The 27,427-nt window shown below is 39.5% G+C and overlaps 2 protein-coding genes across 2 annotated transcripts in view; one reads left to right on the forward strand and one right to left on the reverse strand.

Annotated features, from left to right (window-relative positions):
• LOC120533664 (gastrula zinc finger protein XlCGF57.1-like) overlaps positions 1-17,536 on the forward strand; it is a 160,296-nt gene extending 142,760 nt beyond the window's left edge. Inside the window, exon 5 of the mRNA XM_039760563.1 lies at positions 17,145-17,536. Coding sequence (XP_039616497.1) covers positions 17,145-17,536 — 392 coding nt within the window. The remainder of the gene's footprint in view (positions 1-17,144) is intronic.
• Positions 1-27,427, reverse strand: part of LOC120534744 (gastrula zinc finger protein XlCGF26.1-like) — a 534,784-nt gene that overhangs the window by 182,747 nt on the left and 324,610 nt on the right. The gene's annotated exons all lie outside the window — the stretch shown is intronic.

Raw genomic sequence — 27,427 nt, forward strand, 5'->3', positions numbered from 1 at the left:
GGAGGAGGACAGTGAACTGCAGTCAGTGGGCATTAAAGAAGAACCTGAAGAGACGTCTGTCAGTATTGAGACACATAACCATACAAATCTGGACAGTGTAAAAGAAGACAACCTTCATGATGGGTGTCAAGATGGAGTGGTGACCAGGTTAGACTCTTCTCATAGCAGACACTGTTCATCTCCAGAGCCTTCTATCAATGTGAAGTCTGAATCATTAGAGTCTGAACCAAAGAGGGCTGAGGAAACTACATCTGTTAGAGCTCAGAAAAATAAGCGACCACCTTCAAAGAAGTCTGGAAAAAGTAAGTGCAAAATAAAAATGTGTAAGATTTAGGTTTGGGGTTTATGAGCTTCAAAAGTTGGATCTTGTGATTCTTAGGAGAAACTTAGAAATAGAGTGAAAATACTTTATTTTATTGTGTGTTTAAATATAGTTTGAGATTTTATCTATTGTTATGTAAGGTTTAGCAGTTTGCTATTCTTCCATTATAGTGACTTTATGCAGAAGTCCTCAGCCTATCCTCGATAAAGAGTGCTATACAAATGTCCAAGAGCAAGACAAAGGTATTGATCCCTCTGGAATTTCCTGGGTATCCATATTAATTCCTCTTAACAATGTAGTCCGATCTTCAACTAAGCTCTGATTACAGACAGCCTCAGTTGTCCTAAACTACTGTAATAACACAAACAATTGGATTGCTGCTTGTCAGTCCTGAACACATCGTTTAAACATTCACAGTCCACTCCCTGACCCTCCTATCTTTACAGACTGGTTGACCCTTCTTTAACAGTAATGACCTTCACAAAATTTTGTAGCTACTGATCAGCAATGAATTTTAACCCATTCCTTCATTCCAAACCTTTTCAGTTCCTTCATCCCTGAGAGCCCTTTTCTGATCAGTTCTCTTTAGGTCAGGCCACAGCATCTCATGTCTCTTATTGGCCATTCCAGAACACCAGTTACCGTATGTTTAACCCTTTCTGTTTTTGATTTCTTCCTGTGTTTGGGCTCATTGTCCTGTGTCATCACTCAACCTTTGTTAAGCTTCTACTATCGTGATATTTTTCTGTCAGATTTCTTGATAATATTTTCAATTCAGTGACCGTTGATCATGTCAAGTGTTCCAGGCCATGAAGAAACAAGCAGGCCAAACCATGATGCTCCATTCACCTTGAGTCTTTAGTATCAATGTCCACTTTTGTGTTACCTCCAAACATGGTGTTGCATGTTTTGACCAAAGACTTCAACTTTTGTCTCATTCATTCATAGAACATTGTCTGTTCTGGAACATCGTGATGATCTTTTACAAGTTTTCAGATGTGCAGTGATGGTTTTGCTAGATTGAGTTGATCTCCTTGGTGTTGCCCTTCTGTAAACTACATTCTAATGTTTTTCTCCATAAGAACACAAGGACAGAGACTTTCTCAAGTCCTGGAGACCTCTGCAGGCCCTTTGCTCTGCCTGTCTGGGTCCCTATTCATCTCTGCTTTCATGCTGTGATCTTTGTGGGTTGCCCTTTCCAGTAGTGAGTTTCCTCCATTTTCGTAGACAGTATGGCTCTCCATGCACTGATGAACATCCAGGTCTTCAAAAATTCTTTTATCACATTTGCCAGCTTTACACATCTCTTCAGTTCTTCTAAGGTTCTTGTGACATCCTTACAGAAGTATTTGGATGAAATGCCAACCTGTGGATTACACATTGAAGTAGTGGATTGGAGAAACAACTTAGACTGACATGCTGACATCATTCTTAAATCATAAAATGACAAAGTCTGTGTGTTCTGTGCTAGTCTGTGCTCCTTTTATTTGAGTGTGCATTAAATATGACTTTTGCTCCTAAACACTTTTTTTTTTGGGGTAGCTATTAAGGAGCAGTGAAGTAGTTTAATAGTTTTTAACGTTTTTTTTTCTTTTTTCTATTTACAAGGGTGTTTTTTTTTTTTGTGATTCACACAACAGCAGGTGTTACTCCAGTCTTACTCCAACCTTGAGTCTGTGGGGCGGAGGGCGGAGGAAGCTTTTGAAGTTGCCAGCAAGTCAGTGTCACAGCAATAAGCAGGCAAAAGCTACTATGATTTGTTAGCAGAAAGAAGTTAAACATTTTACATATGATGCGGGATGGATTCAAAGCAATTAATAAAATCTCTGGAGTGGGAAAATAAGGAGGTAAAAAAGAAGCTGCAAAGGAAAAAAAGAACAATTGAATAAATCATTTAAGATGAATAACCCCAATGCTAACAGTAGTGCATTTGAGAGCAAACATTAGGAAAGATTTGTCTAAAAGACAGTTAAAGAGAAATATTTCAGCCAAAGACATTCTTTCAGTATTTTAGGAGTAAAATAACAGTCAAGGAGGAAGTGAAGTGCCACATGAAAAATAAAGGGCAATTACAATGCTCAGGTAGTGAAATATAAAATGCTCTAAACTTTCCATTTTCTGAAGATTTCATGTCTGAAAAAGTGGATAACCTCTCAGTTGTAACAGGAACTACTAAGGAGGTGTGACGATGCGGGTTCTGCTCAACACTCCCATCTTGCTACTGGGAGCGCTTGAACCCGTCACCGTCGGTAATGTTACCAGTGCCCGGCAGTGAGGCACAACATAGCAAGGGGATTGTGCAAAAAGTGCAAAGGGCTTTTATTTAAACCAACAAAACCATAACAGTGTCCAAATAAATAATGCAGTGCTTTAAATCTTCAATAAATAAATAATTCATAAAACAGGGGTGAAGTGGCGGTTAAAACAATAAATAAATCCTTTAAAACGACGAGGTTAAAACAATGTTGTAAGCATTCCTTTTTAAACACAAAGCCCGATGTCTTCTTTTACCTGGCAGCTCCCCTGCTTCTACTATATGAGCCCTGCAACAGGAGAGTCACCCTACCTGCAGCTGACCTCCTTTCCACCACTGATCTGGAGGCTTCCCAATCCCTGGCTTCGGTTCAGCTCCCTCCAGACCGACAGTTGGCTTCCCTAACAACCAGGATGCTCACGCCAGGAAATTCATCTTCAAAGCCTCCCGACTCCCGCAGCCTTCTTGGCCTTACACGGCCAGCCATCCTTCTTCCGGTCACTCCCGCTCTTCATAAAATGCTCAGCGGGAGGGACCACTACCTACGGCCCTTGGGTGTCAGCCAAACACCCTGCTAGGCCTCACTGTCCAGCTGTCTGTGAGCACTCACTCACTCGCTCTCTCTCTCTCTAACACACACTGGCTTTCTCTTCACTGCTTCCTGTTTTTCTTCCACACTCCTGCAACCTCCATTTCTTTCCTTCATTTCTCATCCCTCTCCTAGCCTAGCCGCCTCGCGATTTTATTTATGATGAGGACGAGGCAGCTGTGGCAATCAGCAGCTCCTGGGAACAATTATGGATGCGGATGGTTTCTCACCTGTGCACTTAGGTGAGAAACGGCCACATCACGAATTCCCCAGGAACTGCTTCGGCCACACACCACCATGCTCCTTCGCTAAGTCACGAGTGCAGCGATTATTTATTTTAAAAATGGCCTCTTGACATGAACTGCTATACCACAGGAGGTACTGAGGGATTTGGAAATTGTAGAGAGAGAAGTGCTGCGAAGATTGAATTGGTTGAAATCAAACAAATCACCAGTACCAGATGCTATTTATCCTCAAATGCTTACAGAGTTTAGTAAATATACAGTATATATAATCCTCTGATGGATAGTTTATAGTAGTCACTGCACAGTGGGACAATTTTTATGAACTGAAAAATGTAATCCCATTAATATAGAAAGGGTGATTGGGAAAACTGAAGTATCAACAGGTCAGTAAGCTTAACTTGCATCACAGGAAAATAAATGAAAGGAATTATTAAGGAAAAGATTGAGTGACACATGGCAAGAACAGGAGTTTTACTTAACAGTCAGCATGGATTCAAATGAGGGAGGTTACATTTTACTAACATGCTGGAAATATATGAGGAACCAACCAATGGATATGATCAAAGTGGAACAGATGATAATATTTATCTGGACTTTCAGAAAGTATCTGATAAGGTGCCGCTAAACTAAATTAAGTGAAAGTTCACAGTGTGGTGTGCAGATGGGTGCAGAATTGGCTAAACACAGGAAGTGGAGGGTTATGGTGTGAAGAACCCTATCAGAACTGGGTGATTATAAGAGTGATGTCCTACAAGGGCTAGTGTGAGGGCCACTGCTATATATATATATTGTCAGACACGTGTGATTGGGAGACAACTGATTGGGAGAGAGCTGAATAGCCTACCTACAGTGGGCTGGCGCCCTGCCCGTGGTTTGTTTCCTGCCTTGCACCCTGTGTTGGCTGGGATTGGCTCCAGCAATCCCCCGTGACCCTGTAGTTCGGATATAGCGGGTTGGATAATGGATGGTTGGATGAATGGCCTAAATGATAGAAATACCACGCCAGTCCAGGGGGCAGCAGGGTGCACTGACTGTCTTTCTCAATGGCTCTGCATGGAAAATCCTGCAGGGTTCTGGCACCAATGATGACAACCCTTCCGGTTCCGGGTCTGATGATGTCATTTCCCTTACCTGCCTTTAAAGCTGCCATCTTACCTCGATAATATCCAAACTATTTTGGACTCAAACCTGTGAACATCTCTTTTCAATTTTCTTCAATTTTGCAGCCGGGAAACAATATACAGTTGGCTGCCCCAAACCTTCATGATATCTGCAACTCATCTTTGTGACAGTGGCTTTTTAATATCGGTTGAATTTTCCCAAATCTATCTTGAAAGTGCGCAATATATTCAATATATTTGTAGAGGGAAGAGCCTCTTCTTCCCATCCTTCTTTTAAAATATCCAATATTCCCCGAGGTTGTCATCCTTATAACAATTCAAAAGGAGAGAACCCTGTCCCTGCTGACCACCTTGCAAAGCATTTGGTTTTAAACCATCGGTTTGTGGATGATACACCGCGGACTTCAAATGCTATTTTTTTAACTAACTTGGCCATTTCCCTAAATGTTTTCCGACGTGAAAGATATCTCTTGGTCTGTAAGGACTTCTTTAGGGATGCCATCACAAGCAAAGACCCCTACAATTTCCTGTGCGATAGCTTAAGACGTGGCTGAGCGCAAGGGAACAGCCTCTGAATATCGAGTAGCATAATGATATCAATGATTTGGATGGGAATAAAAATAACAAGGTGGTTAAGTTTTCAGATGATTCCAAGGTAGGTGGATTTGGCAGATAATCGAGAATCTGTTGAATCATCACAATAGAGGGATTTGGACAGTACACAGGCTTGGGCAGATTTGTTGAAGATGAAATTTTATTTAAGTAAATGCAAAGTATTAAATGTAGGAAGTAAAAATGTATGGTTTGTATACACAATGGAAGATCTTATGAGAAGGATTTATGAGTTGTAGTAAAGTCATCACCACCAACTTCTAGAGAGTTCGGAAGTCATTAAGAAGGCTAAGAGAATGTCAGGTTATTTAGCGCCCTGATGTGTGGAGTACAAGTCACAGGAGGTTATGCAGAGGCTTTATAAAACACCACTGGCCTCATCTGGAGTACTGTGTGCAGTTTTAGTATCCGGGCTAGAAAACAGACCTAGCAGAGGTAGACAAGTCCAGTGAAGAGTGACTAGGCTAATTCTAGGGATGTCGAGGTATGTGTTATTGTGCCTATGTGGGTTCTGTTCCATACTCCCATCTGTCTTTTGGGAGCTCTTGAACCCAACACCATCGGTAATGTCACCGATGAGCTGGACAGTGAGGCACAAAAATGTAACAAGGGAATGGTGCAAAAAGTGCAAAGTGCTTTATTAAAAAAAACAATCAAAATCAAAACAGTGTTCAAATAAATAAGTGCAGCGTTGCTCAAAAATCTTCAAATAAATAATCCAATAAAATGCTGTGAATTGTGGAGGTTAAAAACAATAAATAAATCCTTAAAAAACGAGGTTAAAACAATGCCTTTCTACTGGTGACTCCCCTGTTTCTCCCATCCAAGCTATGCACCAGGGGAGCCACCTTACTTGCAGCTGACCTTCTTTCTGCCTTCTCCTGTTGGTCTGTTCACCTCGCTGATCCCTGGATCCGGTAAGCTTCACCTGACTGTGACTTGGGCTCCCCAGCAACCAGGTCGTTCATGCTGGGGCTTTTACATCCCACGTCCCGACTCCCACTGCCTTACCAGCCTTATGTGGCAAGCCATCCTCCTTCCGGTCACTCCCACTCCTCAATAATGCTCAGCGGGAGCGACCACTACCGCCTGCTCCTGGGGTGCTGGCCAAACACCCAGGATCACTGCTCAGCTGTAGGTGTTCTCTACTATGAGCACCTTCGCTAGTTCATGCACCGACTTTTTCCTCCCTGCTTCCTGCCTTCTCTCCTTGTGAAGGCAATCACAGTTTATCTTTCTCCACTTTAAGCCCCTCTGTGAGCCCACCAAACACAGCTATTAGTTAATTAGGACGGATTGTGACACCAAGGCTGTCTGATAGGCACTTACAAATTTTTTGTCCAGAAGGATTGTAATTTGGTGCCGGCACAAAACATGTGACCCAGTGGGATTGCGACTTGATTGTAGCATTCGTAGGTTGGATCTTGCCCTGGAAACATTTTGTACAGTTTTAAACAAGACAGATGTGCTTGATATATAATTTTTAGTTGACTAATTGTATGCTTTGCACATATGGAGCTCAAGTGGATTCTATGCATTGCTACCTTCAACTCCTTTTCTGATATGTTGAGTGAGAGATTTTTTTCCATTGTCCTCTTGGATCTTTGAAAGGGAGGGACTGTAAAATCTATACTACACTCACTGACTCATCACTAATTCTCCAACTTCCCGTGTGGGTGGAAGGCTGACATTTGGCAGGTTCATTCCTTACAGCTTCCTTACAAAAGTTAAGCAGGTTTCATTTCGAAATTCTACGCGTAATGGTCATAACTGGAAGCTGTTTTTCTCCATTTACTGTAATGGAGATGAGCTTGAACGCCGTGGGGGCGGAGTTTCGTGTGACATCATCACGCCTCCCGTAATCATGCAGTACATAGAAAACCAGGAAGACCTCAAAAAAGCGCTTAAGAAAACATGCATTATATAACTGAGAAGGCAGCGAAACAATAAGAAGCGAGCGAGTGACATATACAACCATATTAATGAGTTCTGCTACTTCGGAAACAAAGCACGATGTAAACCTACACTTTAAATTAAGTTCATAGACAGGCTGCCGCTGGCGTTTGTAATTTAGTGCCTGCCCATATAAGGCCGTCCGTCAGCGGCAATCCAATAGCAAACTCCCACTAAATATTCACGGGTTAAGGACTGTGCTTATGCAGAGGAAGATGAGGTCAGGGTGGTGTTTGGCACAAACTCAGCGAAACTGCGAGAGAAAGTTTTAAGTGCCAGGACTAAGGTAACATTAAATACAGCCATGGACATAGCACGAGATGGCACCAGCACAGCTGGGAACCTTCGATGCATGTACACCAAGCGGCTCACGTGAACTGACGCAGTGCACAGATAAAAGCAACAGTTCCAAAGACCGCTGAACAAAAACCGAATTACACAATTGAAAAGGCAGCAAAAAATATGAAGCGTCTGATAAATACAAGCATATTCATAAATGCAGCTACTGCGGAAACAAAGCACATGGTGGAAAAAGTCAATGTCCCGCTAAAGGAAGACAGTGTAAAAAAAACCTGTGCATGCAGTGTGTCAGGTCTCAGATAAAGAAGAAGACGAGCTGTTTATTGATGCAGTAAGAAACGAATCGATGAAAGAAACCTCTTATCTTTACAACGATTGACAAACACGGAATGTAACTTGAACACAACACATCCTACAAATACGAACCTGATTGAAAGAAATAATGATAATCAAATCCTTGATGACAGCAACACTCAGTAACACTCACAAAACAAATACTGTATATTGACAGTCATGTTAAGTTATTTTTAAAATGTTCCCTTTTCTTTTTCATAGCTTTTTTAACACACTACTTCTCCGCTGCGATACGCGGGTGTATATATATATATATGTATATATACCCCGATCTACATACTCGAATAATGGATACTTTATTCGCCATCAATGATTGTTTTGGTAAAGCCATACTCAGTGTATTCATTAGATGAACGGTAAAAAAGTAAGAGCGAGGGGAGGATGACTTATTGAGGCATGCAGGCAAAACCACAATAGCACAGGCTCGATGTTGAAAAAATATATCTTTTCAAGTTCTATTTAGTCCATATGTGTCAAACTCAAGGGGGCCACATCCGCCCGGCGTGTAATTATATCCGACCCGAGATCATTTTATATACTGTATTATTGTTATTAATGGCCGGGTATATGAAGCGCTGGTAACACAATAAACTACAGATCCCATAATGCAGCGCTTCAGCTGCCTTGCCGAACACTTACCGCGTTAATCAAGTCTAGCTTATGATGCTGCAAGTTATTGCGAAGCTAGCTCAACGATGCTGAAGAGAAAAGTTGATTCTGAAAATAGAGCCTTTAAAACCGATGGGAGGCTGAGTATATGTTTACTGAACCCGTGTGTCTCATTTGTGGAGCTAATGTGGCTGTAATTACAGAATTTAATCTAAGACGGCACTATGAGACAAAACATCAGGGTAACCTGAATGCAATGCAGAAGATACAGAAAGCAGAAGAATTAAATAAGAATCTGACACTTCAGTGGATGTTTGTACCCGTGCACAATCACAAAGTGATTTCAAGTGAAGTTGCTTTTATGGGAGACACAAATGCACCAGTGCAACTTGCCCCACTTTCCATGTTGCCAAGTAATGTTAAACCAAATCGTCACTACGGTGTTCCCAAATACGCACTTTGCTGATGAACTGAGCGCATTGAGTTTGCACGGCGCTTTGGTGACTTTGAAGAACAAAAAAAGTCAGTCTACATGCGGCTCGAACCTTGTGCATGTTTGGTAGCACATATCTGTGTGAGAAGCTCTTCTCAGTGATAAAGACTAACAAAACAGCACACAGGAGTCGCCTCACTGATGAGCACCTGCAATCCATCCTGAGAATCTCCACAACACAGAACCTCACACCAAACATAAACGAACTTCTTGCCAAAAAAAGATGCCAGGCGTCCAGCTCTAAAATGACATATGAGCAAAGACAACTGAATGATTTGATTTGTTATTGCTGAAAGGAACACATTTTATTTATATTTCCAGGTTTTGTTATGCAGCATGTTAATATTTGAATTTGTATAATTTTGACAGGATATATTTTTATGGAGAGCAAAATATTATAAGTTGTTTAAGGTTTGAGTTGATTTATTCATGAATAATATTCCTGTCTGTTTTTACCATTCCTACCAAAGATATTTCTGTCGACTAAATAAAAATTCCTTCTTTTTAAAATTTAAATAGAACTTGAACAAATACGATAGTTCATAATATCCACGCAGACTTGCACGTAAGAGCGGGAGTTATCCGTTTTAACAAGCAGCGTATTGCACTGATACGAAATAGCTGTGTGTGTATATATGTAGATATGTATGTATATGTATATATATGTTTATATATGTGTGTGTGTGTGTGTGTATGTATGTGTATGTGTATGTATGTGTATATATGTAGATATATATATGTATGTATATATGTGTGTGTGTATATATATGTGTATATGTATAGATATGTATATATATGTTTATGTGTGTGTGTGTGTGTAAATGTATATATATATTTATATATATATATATATATATGACAGCAACACTCATCACTCACAACAGTGACAAAACAATTACATTGACAATCATGTTACGTTATTTTCAAAATGCTTCCTTTTCTTTTTCATTGCTTCTTTAACACACTACTTCTCCACTGCGAAATGCGGGTATTTTGCTAGTAATCTATACTAATAAAAGGCAAAGCCCTCACTCACTCACTGACTCACTCACTGACTCACTCACTGAGTCATCACTAATTCTCCAACTTCCCGTGTGGGTGGAAGGCTGAAATTTGGCAGGTTCATTCCTTACAGCTTCCTTACAAAAGTTGGGCAGGTTTTATATCGAAATTCTACGCGTAATGGTCATAACTGGAAGCAGTTTTTCTCCATTTACTGTAAAGGAGATGAGCTTCAACGCCGTGGCGGCGGAGTTTCGTGTAACATCATCACGCCTCCCACGTAATCACGCAGTACATAGAAAACCAGGAAGACCTCAAAAAAGCGCTGAAGAAAACATGCATTATATAATTGAGAAGGCAGCGAAACAATAAGAAGCGAGCGAGTGACATATACAACCATATTCATGAGTTCTGCTACTTCGGAAACAAAGCACGATGTAAACCTACACTTTAAATTAAGTTCATAGACAGGCTGCGCTGGCGTTTGTAATTTAGTGCCTGCCCATATAAGGCCGTCCGTCAGCGGCAATCCAATAGCAAACTGCCACGGGTAAATATTCACGGGTGAAGGACTGTGCTTATGGCGAGGAAGATGAGATGGTCAGGGTGGTGTTTGACACAAACTCAGCGAAACTGCGAGAGAAAGTTTTAAGTGCCAGGACTAAGGTAACATTAAATACAGCCATGGACATAGCACGAGATGGCACCAGCACAGCTGGGAACCTTCGATGCAAGTACACCGAGTGGCTCACGTGAACTGGCGCAGTGCACAGATAAAAGCAACAGTTCCAAAGAGCTGAACAAAACCGAATTACACAATTGAAAAGGCAGCAAAAAATATGAAGCGTCTGATAAGCATATTCATAAATGCAGCTACTGTGGAAACAAAGCACACGGTGGAAAAAGTCAATGTCCGCTAAAGGAAGACAGTGTAAAAAAACCCGTGCATGCAGTGTGTCAGGTCTCAGATAAAGAAGAAGACGAGCTGTTTATTGATGCAGTAAGAAAGAATCGATGAATGAAACCTGTCATCTTTACAACGATTGACAAACACGGAATGTAACTTGAACACAACACATCCTACAAATACGAACCTGATTGAAAGAAATAATGATAATCAAATCCTTGATGACAGCAACACTCAGTAACACTCACAAAACAAATACTGTATATTGACAGTCATGTTACGTTATTTTTAAAATGATCCCTTTTCTTTTCTACCTTTTTAACACACTACTTCTCCGCTGCGACGCGGGTATATATATATGTATATATATATATCCTACTCTACATACTCGAATAATGGATACTTTATTCGCCATCAATGATTGTTTTGGTAAAGCCATACTCAGTGTATTCATTAGATGAACGGTAAAAAGTAAGAGCGAGGAGGATGACTCATTGAGGCATGCAGGCTGTAGTCTCGCGTCAACTCTATCTGAATTGCGCGATCACATTTGAAAAAATATATCTTTTCAAGTTCTATTTAGTCCATATGTGTCAAACTCAAGGGCTGCGGGCCACATCCGGCCCGGCGTGTAATTATATCCGGCCCGAGATCATTTTATATACTGTATTATTGTTATTAAAGCCCGGGTATATGAAGCGCTGGTAACACAATAAACTACAGATCCCATAATGCAGCGCTTCAGCTGCCTTGCATCAGGGTAACCTGAATGCAATTCAGAAGATACAGAAAACAGCATAATTTAATAAGAATCTGACACTTCAGCGGACGTTTTAATCCGTGCACAATCACAAAGTGATTTCAAGTGAAGCTGCTTTTATGGGAGACACAAATGCACCAGTTCACCTTGCCCCACTTTCCCTGTTGCCAAGTAATGTTAAACCAAGTCGTCACTACGGTGTTCCCAAATACGCACTTTGCTGATAAACTGAGCGCACTGCACACTGAGTTTGCACGGCGCTTTGGTGACTTTGATGAACAAAAAGTCCGTCTACATGCGGCTCGAACCTTGTGCATGTTTGGTAGCACATATCTGTGTGAGAAGCTCTTCTCAGTGATAAAGACTAACAAAACAGCACACAGGAGTCGCCTCACTGATGAGCACCTGCAATCCATCCTGAGAATCTCCACAACACAGAACCTCACACCAAACAGAAACGAACTTGTGGCCAAAAAAAGATGCCAGGCGTCCAGCTCTAAAATGACATATGAGCAAAGACAACTGAATGATTTGATTTGTTATTGCACGTAAGGCGGAGTCAACCGTTTTAACAAACAGCGTATTGCACTGATCTGAAATAGCTGTGTGTGTATATATGTAGATATGTATGTATATGTATATATATGTATTTGTGTGTATATATGTGTGTGTATATATGTAGATATATATGTATGTATATATGTGTATATGTATAGATATGTATATATATATATATGTTTATGTGTGTGTGTGTAAATATATATATTTACATATATATATCATATATATATATATATGACAACAACACTCATCACTCACAACAGTGACAAAACAATTACATTGACAATCAGGTTACGTTATTTTCAAAATGTTTCCTTTTCTTTTCATTGCTTCTTTAACACACTACTTCTCCTATGGCCTTGGTATTTTACTAGTATATATATATATATATATATATATATGGATATTAGAACAAAACTCATATCAATGACAAAAGAATTACATTAACAATCATGTTACGTTATTTTAAAAATTTTTCCTTTTCTTTTTCATAACTTCTTTAACACACTACTTCTCCGCTGCTGAAGCGCTGGGTATTCTACTAGTTCTATATATTGCAGAAATACTGTCTGAGTCCACGAAATTGACCAATATTTTTTCCAGCATAGAGGATGGTGCGAGATGAGAAAAATTTTGCAGGTGCTGTTTAACAAAGTTTCTAATTTAAAGATAGTGAAAGAAATGTGTTGCTGGAAAGTTACATTTGGAATGTAATTGTTCATAGGATGCAAAGATGTTGTCTATATAAAGATCTCTTAGTGATTTAATCCCAAATGTATTCCAGATATTAAAAACTGCATTTGTTTGTGAGGGTTGAAAAAGGTGGTTCTCATACAGAGGTGCCACAGCTAAAAGATTCTCTATCTTAAAATGCTTCCTACATTGGTTCCATATTCTGAGTGAGTGAAGCACTAACTTACATTTATTAGGACACAAAGTAGGGAATATAAAGAAGTACTACGGGATTTTATTTATATTGCTGGCCAAGCCTGTGTATGTTCATCCATTTGTGTCTATGTTTGGGTTTTAATAGCTTGTAAGTTTGCTGCCCAGTAGTAAAACTGAAAGTTAGGTAGACCATTGCCACCTTCTGCCTTAGGTCTTTGTAAGGTCGCTCTTTGGATGCGTGGATGTTTTCAGTTCCAAATAAATGAGGCTATGGTTGAATCTGATTGCATAAAAACGATTTATTGATGTATATTGGAATATTTTGATATAAAAATAGAAGCTTAGGAAGGATAGTCATCTTAACAACATTAATTCTTCCAGCTAGAGTGAGATGAAGAGTTGACCATCTACTGTATGTAAGTCTTGCTTAATTTTTTCCATACAGATGGCAAAATTTTTGTTGATAAAGAGCTTTATATTTACTTGTTATATTTACCCCTAGGTATTTAGACTGATCTGCAATGATAAAAGGGAAGGTGTCAAAGCTAATATCGTATGCTTGAGAATTCACTGGAAAGAGTGCACTTTTATTTAGATTAATTCTGAGACCAGAGATCTTATGAAATTCTGTAAGTGCTGTTAAGACTGCAGGCACAGTATTTTGTGGGTCTGATATATACAGTACCATATCATCTGCATATAGTGAAATTTTGTGTTCCAGTCCTTCTCTGATAATCCCCTTTATCTGGTAAGCATTTCGACAGTGAACTGCCAGTGGCTCAATGGCGATTGCAAATAGCAATGATGACAAGGGGCATCCTTATCTGGCACCACGTTCTAGTCTAAAGTAGTCTGAACAAATGTTGTTAATACAAACTGAAGCTTCTGGATTGTTATACAGTAGTTTGATCCATACACAAATGTTGGGGCCAAACCCAAATATCTCTAATGTAGTGAAAAGGTAGTTCCATTCAATCATGTCAAATGCTTTTTATGCACCCAATGATAATATCATCTCTGGGGTGTTTGACTTTGCTGGTGAATATATTACATTAAGCAGGAGTCGAAGATTGGAAGCTAAATGTCGACCTTTAATAAATCCACTTTGTTCTTGTGATATTACCAAAGGCAGCACTTTCTCCATCCTTTTTTAGAGTATCTTAACATCATTATTCATAAGTGAAATTGGCCTGTATGATGCACACTAAATAAGTCCTTATTTTGCTTAGGTAAGATGGTGATTAATGCTTGGTGAAACGTTTGAGGTAGAATTTCATTGTCTCTAGCTTCAGTAAATGTTGCTATTAAGAGGGGAGTTAGCTGAGTGGAGAATTTCTTAGAAAATTCTACAGGGTAGCCATCAGGGCCTGCTGCTTTCCCGCTCTGAAGTGACATTATAGCATCTAGTATTTCTGGTAGCGCCAGAGGTTTATCCAGTTCCTCTGCACTGAGAGTATCTATTTGTGGTATCTGTAATGTATCCAGAAATGCATTAGATTGTGTGATGTCTTTTTTAAGATATTTCCAAACAGCAGTTATTTTCTGCATCTTTTTCCAATCTGTGCACTCTGTCAGTGCTGCGCGTGTCCTGAGCTTAACATATTCCATGTCATGAAATCGGTAGACCAGTCAACCAACTACAAGCCGATTTCACAATAAACAGCAAAAACTGGGCATTTTTAATTCAAGACTGATTAATTTGTGTAACACTACTGTTTAATTCAGTTGCATTTCTACTTCATAGTGCTCTTCATTGAGTGCAGGCTTGGACTGCTTGATGTTTGCAGCCATAACAGAGATAATAATTACATACATGAAAACACACATTGGATCAAATTGACAGCAAAACCTGTGAAATTTTAGCTTACTCAACATAAATAAGTCCTGACAGTAGATACCCTTTAACATTATAATGGTGAGTATAAATGTCACCAGCGTGTCACAAAGGTTGCCAGTCCTGGTGTCACCTGTAACTCCCCTGTAGAGCTGAAACACCAACAGCTGTGCTCTTCCTCGGTTTTCTCATCTTCTAATTTTTCACCAAGGTCACTGTAGCTTCTGTTGGCCTATGCACTGAGGCATCACTTATCCATTGCTCTCTTTTGCTTTGGTGAATGAAAGAAGACATTTTGTTGTTTGTTTTGTTGTCAAGTGGTTTTAGTTCAAGTGTGGATAAATGTCATGACACATTCTAATTATTGAAGGTGCGCTTTTCATGCTTGGCATGCTATCCTGTTTTAGATAGTAACCTTCACAATGGCTGAGACAATGAAACATTCTTCTTGCATTTACTCCTTTAATCCACCATATAAAATTACAAATTAAATAATTCAGATGTAATTAAAATACAAATTACTGATTTTCATTCAAGGGGATTTGCGAACATTTCAGTTGCACCTTGTAGAAGTTATAGCACTTTTTCTGAATTGTCCTCCCATTTCAGGGCACCGTAATGTTTGGGACAATTGGTGCCAGAGGTGTTTGTGATTCCTCAGGTGTGTTTCATTGCTTTAGTCTTGCAGGCCTAAGACACCTCAGCTTACTCCTACCTACAGACTATCTTTGGTCTCTGTAGTTGCCATTGTTCAACATGAGGGCAAGAGCTGTGCCAATGAAAGTCAAAGAAGCTGGAAAATAATAATGAAATCATTAGAGACATTGGATAACCTTAAGATAACCCAATTTAACTGTCTGGGATATTGATAACAAGAGAGAACACACTGGTGAGCTCAGTAATAATAAAGGGACTTGTAGGCAAGTACGACCACCACTGCTGAAGACAGCAGACGTTGCTGCAGATTTCTTTTTGATCACAACTTGCATAGCCTGATGGTAACGATATTGCATGTATCTCTTGTCACACACGTGCGCATGGTAGGCAGCTAAAAGGATTGAGTAAAGGCAGTTCCGAGGCATGCTGGGATGTGGTAGAGTGTACTGACTCTTTCTCTCCCTTTCCTGTAGACCATTCACGGAAGATTCCACCTGGCTCTCTTGACATCACTTCCGGGACTGAGCTTATGGATGGAGACCTTGCCGGCTCCGGCCCCTGTGATGTCTCGTCTGGGCTCGAACCAATGGCTGAAAACCATGAGCCCGATCCCTATGGTCTCACTTCCTGTTTCACTCTTTAAAAGCCTGTACCTTTTCTCTATTCCCTCAGTTCGGTCTTGGACTCGGTTATGTGCACATCAGTGCAGTATTCATTTAAAAATGACTTTTGCCACCAGGAAATCAATTATACGGGTGGCTGCCCCAAACCTTTCTATGACTCTGTGTCGAGTTTGTGACACTCTCTACCATCTTAAGTATACCATCCCATACAGATGGCATTACGTGGCTCAGGGTGACTGAGAGATTCCTCACCAGTCAGGCAGTTCACACTGAAAAGCCGCCATCGCCAAATAACCCACAGCTGTTAAGACCTGCAAGAGAAAAGGGATTGTGTGATTTCTGTATGGTGGTCTCTGTAAGGAAGGCTGCAGTTCAGCACACACTTCAAAGAGGATGACAGTAGGGAGTTTAAATCGGCTTAGAATTCAGTCATAATTATTAGCCAAAATGTCATTGTGATACATCAAAACTCACTCCTTGTGTAGCCTGTCAAACATCAGAATGTGAAATGTGCAATGAAATGAGATTTTCTATTCAGTTCTTCGTTTTTCCACCTGGAGTTGCTAAATTGCCAAAACAAATAAATAAAGTCTGCATGGGACTTACAAATGCTCAAAACTTGATGTAACTTTGAGCCAATTTAAATGGCAAGTTCTAGTTTTATAAATCCTAACTTTTTGCATAAGAAACAGCTTTCATATATGTTACATGTGGCTCTACTGAGCAGTTGTAATAAAGGACATAAAATTAACAAATTAAGTGTATTTTCCAAGTACAACAAAAGTTTTATAATTGCTTATGCTGATCAAAGGTTGTTCCTAATTTCAGCCATCATGTATTCAATGTGAGTTAATGTTGATAATAAGGCAGTGAATTGAAAATAAGCACTTTTTTTTTTTCCTTTTTTTTAAATTTTACACAGGAAAGAAAGATCACTGCTGTGTGGAATGTGGCAGAGAATTCCCAAAAAATAGTTCTCTTCAGAAACACATGAGAGTTCACACTGGAGAGAAGCCGTATTGCTGTAATGAATGTGGCAAACAGTTTTTACAAAAAGGAGATCTTCAGATACACACAAGAGTTCACACCGGAGAGAAGCCATATTGCTGTAATGAATGTGGCAAACAGTTTTCAGAGATGGGCAGTCTTCAGAGACACACAAGAATTCACACTGGAGAGAAGCCATATTGCTGTTATGAATGTGGTAAACAGTTTTCACATATAAGCGATCTACAGAAACACACGAGAATTCACACCGGAGAGAAGCCATATTGCTGTAATGAATGTGGCAAACAGTTTTCACGTATAAGCAGTCTTCAGAAACACAGTACAGTTCACACTGGAGAGAAGCCATATTGCTGTAATCAATGTGGTAAACAGATGGATAGTCTAAAGATACACACGAGAGTTCACAACAGAATAAAAACAGTAGAAGTTCAAAATTCAGTCTAGAAAAACAAGAACCCTTCAGGACTCAAGAGTGACATTCAGTTGTGTCCTGAAAAGTAAGCAAACTAAACTATTGTTAAGAAATGAATCTCAAAGAGAAGCCATATTGCTGTTTGGAACGTGGCAAACAAATCTGTCAGAGTAGTACACTTCAGAGACGCACCAGAATTCACACCGGAGACAAGTAAAACTGAACTGTCCTGACTAAAGAGTAAGGTTCACTCCTGCCTGGGCAGTAAGCACATGTAACCGACTCAAATCCATCCTGATAAGTGTTGTGTCAAAAAAACAAATCAACATGTCGGGAAACATTTACCTTTATATCCTTTTTCCTTCTCCAGAAACAAAATAAAGAACAGGGCATCATACAAATGGCTTCTCACCAAAGCCCCTACAGCCTCCACCATGCGCCTAGCTCTGTTTTCATAACATACGTAATACATATAGAACTATTTACAATATATTATACACATTTCATCAGAAAAAAAGAAAAACAAAAAACTCTTTACAATATACATGGCCTCACACAATAAATAATAGTTTAGCTTTGTAATATTATACATTTTGCTATTTTAATATAACAAAAAATGTAAAAACTTGACAAAATCAAAAAAAAAAAATAGAATAGTGTTTCATACAAACAGCTTCTCGCCAATGCTTATTAAATAGCAAATCAATTACTAATAATTATAAACACAAACTATTAATACTGTAATGTAATAATGTAAATAAATAATATATATAAATAATATATAATAATGTAAAATAAAAATTAAAAACCAAAATATACACATGATCATGCTGTTGTAAAAGGTTAAAAAAATGTATGTACATAAAATAAAACACCCCAATATTTTTTTTATTTTTTTTGCTAATATTTTCCAGTGTTTGAATGTCAAATTCATAGTGTTTGGTGCTCTGCTGAATACTGTGTTAAGGAAAATACCCAAACAGTTCACTAGATGGCACTATCGCTAGGGAGGAACCATAAAACACCACAGAGGCAAGCGTGGCAGATTAAATCCTGCGGCCAAGCGGAACGCAAACTAAAGTTTGTGCCTCTTTGTTTGTAACTACAGGTGGGTTAATATTCCTCCAAACAAGATGTAATACTCCCGAGTAAGACATAAGAATGTTGTGAAGCTGTGTATATTACGTTCAAAGCTGGGAGTTTAGTATTTTTTGTGTAATCTGATGAAAATAAGATGTTTAGCTGTACCCGGAAGAGCTAAAGCCACGAGGGTTGTTTTCACATTAAGCACCAGAGGCGTTAAAGGGCTGAAACACATCTTGTCTTGGTTTATGTCAATGTATTGCGGTATGTTTATGTGTTTGTTGAATATGAGCAGTTTGATAAGTGATAAGTTTTCAATCATAGGGTTTTAAAGAAAAAAAACAGATGTTAGCTGGATAATTTTATATGGAGTTAAATGTGTTCTGTAATATTGTTAATACAGTACTTGAAAATATGGTATAAAGACTGTAACATGAGCTGTTACAGTTAGTGTTACATAAACTACGGACTTATTGTGTTAACTCTGGAATAAATGTCATGTGTTTGTGGTTATAAAAAATGAGATTAAATCCTGCAGCCAAGCGGAACGCAAACTAAAGTTTGTGCCTCTTTGTTTGTAACTACAAGGTTTAGGAATACACTTCTCCCTGACATCCACCAGTCCAGGGAGGATAACACTGTACACCACGCCGAATTATGTTTCATCACTGTGGCAGCGCACTAAAAGAAGAAATGCTTTTTTAAATTTGATTTTGTTTTTGTTTGTTTGCTTTTTATAATAAAACATTACAAAACTGTATATAAGAACTCGGGTTTACATAACTTATTTAACACTTGAGAATTTCCAAAGATGCAGTGGTAGCGCTGCTGCCTCGCAGTTAGGAGACCCGGGTTCGCTTCCCGGGTCCTCCCTGCGTGGAGTTTGCATGTTCTCCCGTGTCTGCGTGGGTTTCCTCCGGGCGCTCCGGTTTCCTCCCACAATCCAAGGACATGCAGGTTAGGTGGATTGGCGATTCTAAATTGGCCCTAGTGTGTGCTTGGTGTGTGGGTGTGTTTGTGTGTGTCCTGCGGTGGGTTGGCACCCTGCCCAGGATTGGTTCCTGCCTTGTGCCCTGTGTTGGCTGGGATCGGCTCCAGCAGACCCCCGTGACCCTGTATTCGGATTCAATGGGTTAGAAAATGGATGGATGGATGGAATTGCCAAATAATATACATGTCAAATAAATAGAATAAAAGTAGAAAAGGCTTGGAGAGAGCTGACTTACCTGTACAGCATCCACCATCGCCTGAGGGTGCCTGGCGTCTGTGAGGAGTCGCATTAATTAGCATCCATACTCCTAAATATGACACTAAGTTTACACAAACAATTGCTTTTTGGAAAATTTATATCTAAAAGATACAAAAAAATTAAAAAGACTACACTTTGCTGCACATATTGCCATATTGCAGTACTGGATGTGGCCAACAATTCTCACAAATCGGAGTCCTCTGGGCCAGAAAAGAATTCAGACTGGGTGCCACCTCCAGAAGTGGGCTTTGTTGGAGAAGATCTACATTGGGGGCTATCAACCCGTTGTCATGGCATACCACCCCAAAAATATAAATGTTATGAAATACCTGCATTTTATTTTGGTGTTAAATAGTTAATTACTGAACTGTTTTTACAGTGCATCCGAAAAGTATTCACAGCACATCACTTTTTCCACATTTTGTTATGTTACAGCCTTATTCAAAAATTGATTAAATTTATTTTTTCCTCAGAATTCTACACACAACACCCCATAATGACAATGTGAAAAAAGTTTACTTGAGGTTTTTGCAAATTTATTAAAAATAAAAAAACTGAGAAATCACATGTAGATAAGTATTCACAGCCTTTGCTCAATACTTTGTCGATGCCCCTTTGGCAGCAATTCCAGCCTCAAGTCTTTTTAAATATGATGCCACAAGCTTGGCACACCTATCCTTGGCCAGTTTCGCCCATTCCTCTTTGCAGCACCTCTTAAGCTCCATCAGGTTGGATGGGAAGCGTCGGTGCACAGCCATTTTAAGATCTCTCCAGAGATGTTCAATCGGGTTCAAGTCTGGGCTCTGGCTGGGCCACTCAAGGACATTCACAGAGTTGTCCTGAAGCCACTCCTTTGATATCTTGGCTGTGTGCTTAGGGTTGTTGTCCTGCTGAAAGATGAACCGTCACCCCAGTCTGAGGTCAAGAGCGCTCTGGAGCAGGTTTTCATCCAGGATGTCTCTGTACATGAATTTACCACAGGTGGACTCCAATTAAGCTACAGAAACATTTCAAGGATGATCAGGGAGACAGGATGCACCTAAGCTCAATTTTGAGCTTTATGGCAAAGGTTGTGAATACTTATGTACATGTGCTTCCTCCATTTTTTTATTTTTAATAAATTTGCAAAAATCTCAAAAACTTTTTTCATGTTGTCATTATGGGGTGTTGTGTGGAGAATTTTGAGGAAACAAATGAATTTAATCCATTTTGGAATAAGGCTGTAACATAACAAAATGTGGAAAAAGTGATGCGCTGTGAATACTTTCCGGATGCACTGTATATTAAAGTAAAGGTGGAATTTCTTTTTCACTCAGAAAATCTTCTTTCAGAGAGCTTTTATAACGTACTAGCAATGTTAACCTGTCAGAATGTTTTAGAATGAATTTCAAAAGGATTTGATATGTTAGGTCTGATAGGCACTGAAAGTGTGTCACCATGAGGAGGTCACTTCAGTTGTCTGTGCCAATACTGGAAAAGCAAAAGAAATGCCAGCAATTGTGTCTCAAATGTTGTAAGTCTCCTCAGCATCAGTAAATATTATTATTATTCCTGTCAAAAAGTTTAGTAAAGTCACGCCTTTTGAACAGATGGGGTTTCCTGTTCCCGAGAGACTTTGCATTCCACTGTCTTGGTTTACCTACAGTGTGCTTACTTTATTGTTGTATATTATTTGCTGCTTTGAATAAATTAGAATCACCTGTCTGTCATCTCCAGTCATCTGACGGTGACTCCTGCACTCGGCTTTCTGTTGGCCAAACCCTGTGAATTAGCACATTTTCCAGAGGTCTGTGAAACCCCTCTTTTACATGGTCTTTTGAGCCGAAAGCTAAACTGACCAACCCGAGACCAAAATTGACAAGGCAGTGTGTGCGGAGGAGCCTAACCTCATCTCTAGTTCACTGGGCATCGATGTAGAAGAGAATATCTGAGCTGACATCTTCACATTCAGGAAAACCCATCTGTGGGCGCCGTTACGGCCTTTCAGACAACGGGCTCAGTGCACTAAGCTTGAAGTACTCGGCCAAGGCTGCTGAGAGACGAGGATTCCAGCTCACCTCAGAGGTAATGTGTTGTCCATCACGAGCTCCAAGAAAAGCACAGATAGGAAACTGAGAAATGCAGTGAAGTAACCGATCAGTTAAATCACATCATGGCAGAAACACATGCAGTGTGCATACGGCTTCACTCCGACCCTTTGGTTTTTTTCCCCCCATAGAGACAATTGAAGAAAAGAAATGCGCTGAACTGGAGGAGATTAGGATTTTGTAAGTAATGAGCAATGTAATGAATTTAATTTAAGTAACATTTCCCAGCACTGGTCGCTTGTGAACTTTTGTTTTTGTATCTGGGATATCAACACTTAAACAATTGATGGAAATAAACTGAAGTCTGCTTAAGCAACTGGCTAAATAAATAGGCAGAAACTCAATAATGTTTTATTTTTCATCTTCATATCATTTTAAAGACAGAATTATTGACATAACCAATGAAAGTTCCAACTAATTTGCATTGTTGTGTGGCTCAAAAATATTAATTAATTAATCCTACTTTGAGCTATTCACTAATTAGTGTTGTAGTGTTTCTTCATTTGTTTCTGTTACAAAAAACTGTTCAATAAAGAAACCAAAATAATTTAATATACATAGGCAACAGATTATTAAAACTGTTTTATATTAGAAAGTAATCCCTGAGTTATTTCTGCTTTAAAGAAAAATATTAATTTGCTTGAAGGAAATATGACAAATTGCAATAAATACATAGTGACTTTCAATTACAAATTTGAACTGAGAGATTAATTGCAATTGAATTTTTAATCAGGTGTCCTCATGCAAACACATAATTTAGAACCATTACAAATGATGAAAATCATAAAAATTGTGTACAATATACAGCGCCATTTCTTGCTCTATGAAGTCTCTACAGAAGCAGAGGGCAATCGAAACCACTAAGGCCCCCCCAAGCTGCAAGTTCAGCCTCAGTATAAACATCACCCATCTGTTTGTAGCCGCCAAGCACTGAAAGTATGCTTAAAAATTAAACATTTGATATAAACAAAACCAAGCTGCTGTGGCAGAGAAGGTTTGGCTTGTGTTTGTGGGGTAATTAATTCAAAATCAATGATTATCACCAGGCTGTCTTGTCACGCTATGAGTGATGTCCACCGACATGTTTGATAGGAAAGCTCGCTGGCACCGCATATCATGAGTAGCTTATTGGATCGGCAGGGCTTGAATTGCCTAGTGATGGGCAGAGTGAAGCCTCACGAAGCATAGAAACATTTGAATCATTTGTGTCGAAGCATTTGACACTCACCTCTCTAGTGACATCTCCTGGCCATTTGCATTAGCGTTACACAACTGAAACAAACTCATGATCAAGGTCGATGACGTCTGTTAAACTCTATTGCTTTTCGTTTTTCGCTGCTACAGACTGGCGACAAAGAGAGGGGTTCGTCAGCGGCTTGCAGTGTTTGAAGTGTAAATATATATTTTGTTTCATGTGTATAACAAAACAAATCATATGAGTAACAATTTCAACTATTATTTTGGTTGATGATTGCGGGTTTAGGGGTTTAATTGATTAAATATTAAATTAAGATGTAATGTGTTCTTACTTTGTGGGGGGGGGGTGCTACATGGTAAATGTGTTAGTGACTGGGATTGCGCCTCTGTAACTAGAAGATTGATTAGGAATGATACAGACTGGTCAACTATCATATTTGTTTAAGAAAATGTTTTAGTATTGTACTGTACTGTAAATAAGACAACTTTTTACATATAACTTCATCATTATATGATATAAGTTCGTCATCAGGCACCTGGAGCACATCCGGGACAAGATAAAAGGGGCTGGGAGCAGGAGTCGGGTGGAAGAAGGCAACGCTCGGGAGTGAGGAGGAAAGGAGGCTCAGGGAGGACTGTTGAGAGGCCCTGAACTGAAGGGTGTTTGGTGCTGGAGCACTGTGTGTGTGCAGGACTATTTGGACACTTATATTGTACATACTGTAAATAAACCGTGTGTGGTGGACTTAAGGGCAGTGTCTGTCTGTCTGTTGTCAGGCTGGCTTTTACAATATATATAATCCTGAGATGTTTTCAAGTCCCACAAGATGAGACTTTTGATATGAGATTTTTTCTAGTCCCGCCCTCCTCTCACCCATATTCAGCCATACCCACGGCCCTCTCATTCGTATGAATGCTTTTGACAGATACAGTTCCTTCACTCTCAGCTCTTATAAATTTTTATGTTTTCCTCACTTTAAGTGCCCAATTAAAGAAGACATATTATGTTCAAATCTTATTGAAGAATTTCATCATGAAAGGTTATCAATTGAACAAATGAGTACACGGGCAATCCTAGCACTGAGAAACAATGAAGTCAAACAAATTGGCAGTTGGCAGTTGGGAGGAAGTGTGACAGAGCTGCTGGGAGTGGAGGATTGGTTATTGTTACTGATTTATTATTGTTTATAATTTATTTATTGTTTATTTGTTTATTGAGAATTGTGGAGTGTGCAGTGCTTTGTGCACTTTATTCAAAAGAATTATTAAATATTATTCTTGGTGCTTTTAAACGTGTGTCCTGGACGGCTGTCTAGGCACGAAGCGGAAGTGGAAGCAGACAATGGCCGACAGTGAGATGAATTGCGTTGCCGTCGTCATAGAAGAACTCCAGGTACACGACAAACAGATTCAGAAACTCCTGTCCAGACGAAGATATCTTAGGGATTTGAAGGCTCGGCTGCTGGATAAACCATCCTCGCCATCTAAAATCGGCATAACATCAACCCCGCATTGTGCCGCTCAAGTAAACTTCACCCCCGTGCCTTGTAGGAGTGACGACAACACTGATAAAGACCTCGGCGTATTTCAGTTATGCAGGTGGGGGTTCAAGGCTAGAACACCTCCATCTGCACAGGCGAGCATCTCGACTCAGAACTGGTTTGACCCTCTCCGTGTCCCCAGTTTGCCTTCAACCCCTGGTGATGTAATAGTGGTAGGTAATTCGATTGTTAGAAACCTCAATGTCGCATGCCCTAATCGAAAATCTTTTGTTTCTTGTTTTCCCAGTGCTCGTGTATGAGATGTGATGAGACGTGCGCCGGCAATCTACGAGAAGCAGAAGGAGAGGGCAGTTGGAGCAATTGTATTGCACACGGACGTAAATGACATAAGACACCGACAGTCGGAAATCCTCAAGGCTGACTTTGCAGCACTAAGACACGAAGGAGAGGACCCCATCGGCAAAGATATTCATTTCGGGTCCACTACCTCTCATCAGACGATCAAATGAGTACTACAGTCGTCTGCTTGGATTGAACAACTGGCTGCATGGCTTCTGCAAGAATCAAGACATCGGATTCATCAACAACTGGGACCTCTTCTTGGAAAGGCTGCGTTTCTTCAAGCGTGATGGCCTGCATCCGAATAGTTTTGGTGCCCGGGTCCTCTCCAAAAACATATCTAAGGTAATTCATTTATCTTGACTATCTATCTCTATTCTTAACACCTTCCGAAATGCTATTGCTGTGCTAGGACATGATAATTGTTTAATAAAATCTTCCGTAAAAGTGCACAACATGAATACTCTAATAACCAATCTCAATGTACATAGAAAATCAAGGCAATATGGCATAAACACCAATAATTTAATTACAATTACTACTTTAGATAAACAATGCATTAAAACTACTAAAACAGACTATAGATTAAACAAAAGATACACACAGAGCGGCGCTAACAAAAATAACTTAGTTCCTGTTCCAAATATCAGTAACGCACATAGTATTTATTCTTCTCTGCCCCTCCGAAAGATTAAATATGGCACTATTAAGCGTTAGAGCTTTAACTAACAAGACATTTTTTTTATCAACGATCTTATTAGTGATAGAAAAATAGATTTTATTGCACTGTGAAATGTGGCTTAGCTCAGATGGCGCAGCTGTTTTAATCAAATCTGTGCCTCCGGATTACAGTTTTACTCGTGTGGATCACCAAGGAAAGAGAGGCCGCGGACTAGCAAACATTTACTCAAGCCGGTTAAAATGTAAAGATGTCAATTTTGGTAAATTCAAGTCCTTTGAGTACCTCGCCGTTACTATTCATGGAGATTCTCACGTTCTAGTATTATACATGTATAAACCTCCTAAATTTAATGCATCTTTCTTTGAGGAATTCTCTGACTTAGTTCGTAATTAAAATTGACATTATGACACTGTTTTGATTCGGGAAAATAGTTCAAGGGGTTCTTTAGAATAAGTGGGCAAAAATCAGAGAGAAGAGGTCCGATACTTCAATAAAATTTACTTATTCAATTATAACATTTAAATACATATAATGCAGTAGCGATAGATTATAGAAACAAGTATATGCTTACAGTAATATATTAAAAGAAACAAACGTATGCTTACAGTACTATCACAGCAGTATCAAAAGACACAAACTTGTGCTTATCAAAAGATCCAGAGCCATCATCCTAGACCAGTAGACTGAGGGAGCCCGCATGTCAGTCTCGTCAGAGGATCAACTCATTAGCCTACTCAAAGGTACCGGGCGGTGCGCGCATTCCCCACGGTTGAGCTTCCAAAAAAAATGAGGGCGAAACCTTCCCTTATATACTAATTGAGCATCCTTGCCCAAAGCGGCTTACGTGCAAGCAGTGTATACAGAAGTGATCAGTTTCAGTACACACCTTTCCACGGGACGCAGTGTTGTTTTTCACTTGGTCCTGATGGAGACGGCGTCTAGTACCAGAAGGCACACAAAAATAAGAGCTGTGTACAGTAAAGCTCCTCGAAGTGAAAAACAAGTCAGCATGCCCCTTTGCCCTGACGGAGACGGCGTCTAGTACCAGAAGGCACACAAAAATAAGAGTTGCGTAGTGAAGCCCCTCGAAGTGAAAAACAAGTCAGCATAACCTTGGCTGTATCTTTAGAACATTCCCGGCTGTTTCTCCCAAAACATTAGTAATGCAGCTGGGTTTGCACTGGAGCGATCAACGCCCATCTGCTCTCCTGATTCCCTTCCTCTCTTTAGAAAAATCCTTCCATTACAGACACACTCTTACTAGTTGTCGACTTTCATTTTCATATCGACAATCAGTGTGACCTAAAAGTAAGGGAATTTATGAACCTCTTGGACTCTTTTGATTTGAGACAGCTTGTTAATCAGCCTACACATAAACCAGGTCATAAGTTAGACTTAGTAATTACTAAAGGACTAAAAGTTGATATAAAGCAGGTCATTGATACGGGTCTATCAGACCATTTTCTTTTACTTTTTAGTATAGAAATAATGATAGAAAATTCTCATGAGAAGCATATTGTTAAAAAACGCTTCTTTAACTCATCAGCAGCTTTAAAATTTACTAACATTCTAAGCAATCAGTCTGTTTATAGTGCCAACTATAACAGTGAGGATAATGTAAATAATAAGGTGGAAAGATTTAATACTAAAGTGAGAGCTGCTGTTGACAGAGTTGCACCTGAAAAGACAGTTAAAAAATCTTATAGTATTGTTATACCAAGGAAGACCCAAAGAGTGTCTGATTTAAAAAGAACATGCTGTAGAGCTGAGCGTCAATGGAGGAA

The sequence above is a fragment of the Polypterus senegalus genome, chromosome 8, assembly GCF_016835505.1.
Source record: "Polypterus senegalus isolate Bchr_013 chromosome 8, ASM1683550v1, whole genome shotgun sequence".
NCBI lineage: Eukaryota > Metazoa > Chordata > Cladistia > Polypteriformes > Polypteridae > Polypterus > Polypterus senegalus.